Genomic DNA, 6,863 nt, shown 5'->3' with positions numbered 1-6,863 from the left:
AAAAAGTAAAACCTATGGGGTTGGCCAAATAGCTCAACAGATTAAAGCACCTGCAAGCAGGCACAGGGACTGGACGTGGTGGCACGTGCCTGAATTCCCAGCTTGTGGAAGGCTGTAAACAGACAGGATCACTAGGAGTCTGATCTAGTAGTGAGACCCTGAACACCCTGTTGACTCTTCCCTAAAATACAAAAAGAAGCAAAACCCCAAAACTATTCAGTTTAGCAATAATAAAAAAAAAATGTCAACAACATCTAGATTTGGTAGTTTGGTATACTGCATTTAGTTTGAATACGAAACAAGCAAAATGAAAGTTACAAAGTATGTGCCCAATATACTATCATTTTGTTTAGGAAAAAACCACTAATTTTTTTCATATTAAACTTTGTGTGTGGTAGCAGGGATCAAACTCAGGACCTTGCACTTGCCAGGTAAGCACTTATTCCACTAAGCTACCTCCCCGGCCCCTCATATTAAAACTTTTTTTGCGGAACCAGGAATTGAACTCAGGCCCTTGCACTTGCCAGGGAAGCACTTTATTCCACTGAGCCATCTCCCCAGGCCCAAAACTTTTTTTCTTTAAGCCTCATTAAGTAATTTCTCCAGGGTTGGGAATATAGCTCAGTGACTTAAGTGTCTGCTTAGCAAGCACAAGGTCCTGAGTTCAATCCCCAGTACCAAAAAAAAAAAAAGAGTAATTTCTCCAGATCATGAAAATGTAGTATACTGAGACTCACCAAGACAATAAAGATTTATTTTCTGTTAGTTTATAAATTAGACTGGAGAACCTGAACACAATTTTAATACTATTTTGTATGAATTGCTGAGTACATGTACTAAAATGGGGGGAAGTTAGAAAGCAGAAGAAAAGAAAGAAGGCGTGATGTGTTTAATGGGCAACAGAAGAAGATTCAGAAGAAAGGCAAGAAAACAGTGATAGGAATAACCAAGGCATACAAGTTCCTGCATCAGAACAAGGAGGCAGGGACAGAAAAGCGCCTCGCTTGAAAGAATGGCTCCTCTCTGTGACTTGGGGGCGTGAGGCCGAGGAAGGCAACTTATATATTGTGGTCCAGCTGCTGAAACACAGTGGGAGCTGTGGGGCAAGGGTCATGAAAGCAAGTTTTGGCAGTTAGCAGGCAATCAACAAATGTTTGTTATCCTTGTGTGCTAATATGTATCTGTATGGGACTAAACGTTAACTAGAATATGTACCTGGAGTCAGCTTCCTGATGACCACCTAAAGATCTGCTCATAGAATTTCTAACTACTCACATATGGCTTTCCATTTGCAAGGCAAATTTAACGGCAGAGCCCTAAAAGCACTTTTTTTTCTAGGCAAGGGTGAATTAGCACACACTGAACAACACTTTTTTTTCCTTGGCAGAACTGGGGATTGAACTCAGGCCCCTGAACTTGCCAGGTAAGCTTATTCTACTGAGCCATCTCCCTGGCCCTGAACACTTCTGATAAATCACTTTAGCAATATTTTGCTTGTTTTACAGTTTCTCAAGTGGAACATCTAAAGGCAATTTTTCTTTTTTGCAGAACCTGGGATTGAACTCAGGCCCTTGCACTTGCCAAGGAAGCGCTTATTCTATTGAGCCATCTCCTTGGCTCCTAGAGGCAATTTTAAAGCTATGTAATAACAGAGAAGTCTAAGGAAACACTGTGTTCTCTCTTTTCATTGCTTCTTACCTCATCTAATGGTTTATCTTCCAAAGATGTCAAATCTAGTAGTGGGTTTTTCACTCCTAATGAAACCATTGTTTTTAACCCTAGAAAATCAACAAAATACAAAGTCCATCAAAGTTTATCTTTCTCGGACATTTAGAAATTAACAGCTTTAATGATCAGAGATGGGCAGCCATAAGATTAATAGGGTCAGTGATAGTTACCTTTTTCATCTATTTTGGCACATTCTGCAAATAGATCCTTTGACCCTGTATTTAGCCGGTCCCTATGAAAATAATGAGACTGGAAAAAACGTGTCCAGAATTCCTTTTCTGTCATGCTGTGAGGAACATTTTCTACATATTTCATTCTTACTGTTGGAGAGAAAAGGTAAAAAATAGTTAGACACTGAATTTCTTTCTTTTCTCTTTTTGGTATCATGGATAGAACTCAGAATCTTGCATTTGCCAGGCAGGTGCTTATGTTGCTGAGTTATTTCCCCAGGCCTTAATTTCTTTTTCTTTTCTTTTCTTCTTTTTTTTTTTTTGAGGCAAGGTCTCACCATGTAATTCAGGCTGGCCACAAACTCGGGATGATCCTCCCGCCTCAGTGTCCTGTCACCATACCCAGCATAAATTTCCTTTATTTATTTATTAATTTTTTTTTTTACATTTAAAAAAAAAATATTTATTTGTGTGTGTGTGGCCAGCTCAGCCCGCCTGGGGGCGGGGCTGGCTGGCATGTGGTGCTGGGGGATTGAACCGCGGTCCATGTGCTTTGCTAAGCTTGTTCTAAGTAGGTGCTTTAGGCCACTGAGCCATCTCACCAGCCCCAAATTTCCATTATTTAAAACTTCTCAAATTAAGGGCCAGCCAAATAGCTCAGTGGATTAAAGTGCCTGCAAGCAAGCACAGTGGCCAGGGGTTTGATCCCTGGGCCTGCTGTGCTGGCCCCACCCCAGGGCATGCTGAGACAGCAACTGAGACTGGGCATAGTGGCCCACGCCTGTAATCCCAGCTCTTGGGATGCTGTAAACAGGTGGATCACTAGAGTCTGATCTAGTAGTGAGACCCTGAACACCCTGTAGACCGTTCCCTAATATACAAAAAATAAAAACCAGATCAAGAAGCAGTTATTTGAACTCAGGCCCTTGTGCTTGCCAGGGAAGCGCTTATTCCACTGAGCCATCTCCTTGGCCCCGAAGCAGTCATTTTTATATACTATATAATACAATCTAGTTGCACTCATAAAATGTGAGACATTAAGATGTTATCACTTAAGGCTGGTGGGATAGTTCAGCAGACTAAGTGTCTGCTTAGGCAAGTACAGGGACAATCCCCAGCACACGCCCACCAGAGCCAGTCACTGAGTTTGGGTGTGGTGGCACACACCTGTAATCCCAGTGCTGGGGAGGCTGAAAACAAGAGGCTCACTATGAGTCAGAGCTGTGTAGCAAAACTCTGTACCACATACACTGGGAAAAAAAAAGTTATCATTATGAACCTTAAACTATTACACCAATATAGTTTTTTGTTTTTTTTTTAAAGTTCTTAAGTTTCAGTAAAAGCATCAATAAACTTGATGTCAGAACTAAGTTAGCTTTTTTATTTTATGTTTGGCAGAACTGGGGACTAAAATCAGGCCCTTGTGCTTGCCAGGCAAGTGCTTATTCTACTGAGCCATCTCCCCGTCCCCCCTATTTTTAGTGTATTTAGTACAGGGTTTAACTACACAGATCAGACTTGTAGTGATCCTCCTGTTTTCAGCCTCCCAAGCGCTGGGATTACAGGAGAGTGCCACCATGCCTAGTCTTTGCTTGTTTATTTATGTACAGAGGCTCTCAAACCATAGCAGTTAGGTGGTTAGAGAAACATCTCTCTTTTGGAACTGGGGTTTGAACCTGCGTCCTTGCACATGGTAGGCAGGTGCTTAATCCGTTGAACTATCTCCCCAGAATCAAGAAATAAAGAATACCCAGTGGACTATCAGCTCAATTATTATTTTTTTGGCTGAACTGGGGATTGAATTCAGGCCCTTGTGCTTGCCAGGCAAGTGCTTATTCTACTGAGCTATTTCCCTGGACCATATCAGTTCAATTCTTTACAAGTTTATAACCTAGCAAGCAGTGTTCAAAAGCATGGTTTACTGAGTTAGAAGCATAACTGAAGCAGTGGCTCTCACTCTTCACTACACATCAAAAACTACTGGGGCTGTGATAAAGCTTTGATATTATTAGGATGATTTCTGTAGGGGCAATGATCTGTGGGTTAGAAAGGTCAACCTGGATATTGTGGGTAATGATGATCTTGGGGTAATGATGTGCAGAAACGCATGTAGTGATGCCTCTGTAACAAATCATTTTATACAGCTATGCTGAGGGCTAAAGTGGTTTTTGGTTTTTTCTTTGTATTTTAGGACAGGGTCTACAGGGTCTCACTATGTTGATCGGACTCCAAATGATCCTCGTGCTTTCAAACTCCCAAGAGCTGGGACTATAGGCGCGTGCCATCACACCCAATCTCAATCAGTGAGCCCCAGGGGCTGGGTCAGCACGGCATGCCTGGGGTGGGATTGAACCCAGCTGCTGTACTCTGCCTAAATAGGCACTTTAATCTACTCAGCTATTTGGCTGGCCCTTAAATAAAGTTTTAAGTACCACTAATGGAAAGAATAGCAGTCATATCAATGAATTAAAGATGGTACATTTTTCACTAAGCCCTTACTATCTACCGTACATTAGGTACTGGGTAACTTTTTTTTTTCCCCAGAACCAGGGATTCAACGCAGACCCTTATGCTTACCAGGGAAGCACTTATTCTATGAGCCATCTCCCTGGTCCCACTCTTTTTTTTTTGTATTTTAGGGAAGGGTCTACAGGGTGTTCAGGGTCTCAGTACTAGATTGGATTCATAGTGATCTGCCCGTTTATTGCCTCCCAAGAGCTGGGATTACAGGCGCATGCCACCACGCCTAGTCTCAATTGCCATTTTAGCACGCCTCAGGGGTGAGGCTGGCACAGCATGCCTGGGATCAAACCCCAGACCCCTGAGACTGCTGAAGGCATTTTAATCCACCAAGCTATATGGCCAGCCCTGCACTGGTTAGCAATGTATTTCACTCCACACAGGCATAAAAGAAGCTTTTCGTTTGCCAATGAGGTAATTTAAAATTCAAATAAAATTCTAACCATCTGAAGAACTGACCATTCTTACCTGCTGGATAGGTCCTAAAAATGGACTCAATGATATCAGAAGTTAAATTATATCTCAAACCATTACAGCCATCTGTTTGGGGCCGGACATCAGCCTAAAACAAAGATGATACATGCATGTATTTATACATATACTTGTCAGAGCAACACAGTATGCCTAAGCTCCCAACAGACACTGTACCAGTGTGGAAAACAGACTTTCTTAAAGGAATATACTTTTACTTTTGGCAGTATAGGAATCAAAGCAGCACAGACTCGTTTCTCTTTTTTAAATGTATTTAGTATAGGGTCTCACTACTCAGCTCCTCGGACTCACAGTGATCCCCTCCAGTTTTCAGCCTCCCCAGTGCTGGGATTACAGGTGCGCACCATGACACCAAGTCTCCATGGTCAGCTCAGTGAGCCCAGGGGTGGGGCTGGTACAGCATGTGGTGCTGGGGATTGCACCCCGGTCCTTGCCTTTGCCTAAGCAGGTACTTAGTCCGCTGAGCTATCCCACAGGCCCTTTCATTTGTCATTCTTTTTTTTTTGCAGAACTGTGGGTTGAACTCAGGACCCTGCGCTTGCCAAGCAAGCACTTATTCCACTGAGCTATCTCCTGGGCTCCTGAGCTATGTCCCTGGCTCCTCATTCTTTTTATTTTTATTTTTTTTAAATTTTTATTTATTTATTTATATGTGTGTGTGTGTGTGTATGTGGCCAGCTCAGCCCACCAGGGGGCGGGGCTGGCTGGCATGTGGTGCTGGGGGATTGAACCGCGGTCCCTGTGCTTTGCTAAGCTTGTTCTAAGTAGGTGCTTTAGACCACTGAGCCATCTCACCAGCCCCTGGCTCCTCATTCTTAGTGACACATTTTTATCTGCTTTCCTGAGAACTGAATTTAGTTAATCAGGCATGCTAAAGAGTAACCAAAGGCAAAAAGGTGGTGGAACTTTGACATAAAACTTTTATAGTTGGCAGGTAGCCAACTATACAGTTGTACAGTGCCCACTATACACCTTGGTTACTGATGAATCTAACATAACTGTACTGGTTTCTTTAGCAAGGACTTTATAATTTAGTTTAATTATACTAAACATTTAGTTAATACTCCGTATACAACTGGTATTCCAAGTTTTTTTAAATGTTTTAATTCTGCTAGAGCACAGAATTTCATTTCCTAATTCCATAATCCAGAAGATAATCCCAAGTTTTTTATTAGATATGCTTTTTCTATGATGCTCATTCAATATTTAATTTTTATTTTTATTTTTATTTTTTTGTGGTACTGGGAATTGAACTCAGGACTGTATGCTTGCCAGGCAAGCCCTTACTCTACTGAGCTATCTCCCCATCCCCCAATTTTGAATTATTTAAGCGTCACCTGTTAAGTACTAGTTTAATTTCCAAGAATTACTTTCAAAGGCCAACTGAATTCTATTCTATCATGTCAGGGTTAAGTCCAAAAACAAAAAATGAAAACAAACGTATATACATACATACATAAGTACATACACATATATGTATATACATATATATGTGACAAAAAATTAATATACCTGACAAAAATATAAATTCAAAACACTCTTTTTTTTTTAAACATATTTGGTACAAGGTCTCACTATGTAGCTCAGACCCATAGTGATCCTGTTTTTAGCCTCCCCGGCTCTGAGATTACAGGGATGAGCTATCACGCCCAGACTTGTTTGCAGCATGGTGGAATATGGGACAGGGGATTGAACCCTGGTCCCTGTGCTTGCCAAAGCAGGTACTTGGTCTGCTGAGCTATCTCAATGGCCCTACTCTTTGTGTTTTAAAAATGTTTTAGAAAAATACCATGGGTGGGCTGGGGAAGATAGCTCAATAGAATAAGCACTTGTCTGGCAAGTGCAAGGTCCTAAGTTCAATCCCCAGTACTGCAAAAAGAAATAAGACAAACAAAAAAAAAACCCCAAAAAATCCACAAAAAGGGGCCGGCGAGTTGGCTCAGTGGAATAAGC

At 41.6% G+C, this 6,863-nt stretch overlaps 1 protein-coding gene across 1 annotated transcript in view; it reads right to left on the bottom strand.

Moving 5' to 3' along the window:
* Positions 1-6,863, bottom strand: part of Gtf2h1 (general transcription factor IIH subunit 1) — a 44,367-nt gene that overhangs the window by 23,474 nt on the left and 14,030 nt on the right. Inside the window, exons 5-7 of the mRNA XM_023719334.1 lie at positions 4,887-4,980; positions 1,899-2,048; positions 1,699-1,778 (exon numbers count right to left, since the gene is read on the bottom strand). Of these exons, the coding sequence (XP_023575102.1) occupies positions 1,699-1,778; positions 1,899-2,048; positions 4,887-4,980 (324 nt within the window). The remainder of the gene's footprint in view (positions 1-1,698; positions 1,779-1,898; positions 2,049-4,886; positions 4,981-6,863) is intronic.

Source organism: Octodon degus, unplaced genomic scaffold, assembly GCF_000260255.1.
Source record: "Octodon degus isolate 3935 unplaced genomic scaffold, OctDeg1.0 scaffold00067, whole genome shotgun sequence".
In the NCBI taxonomy this organism is placed as follows: Eukaryota; Metazoa; Chordata; class Mammalia; order Rodentia; family Octodontidae; genus Octodon; species Octodon degus.
The sequence above is the reverse complement of the archived record's forward strand: the minus strand, read 5'-3'. Positions and strand labels throughout refer to the sequence as shown.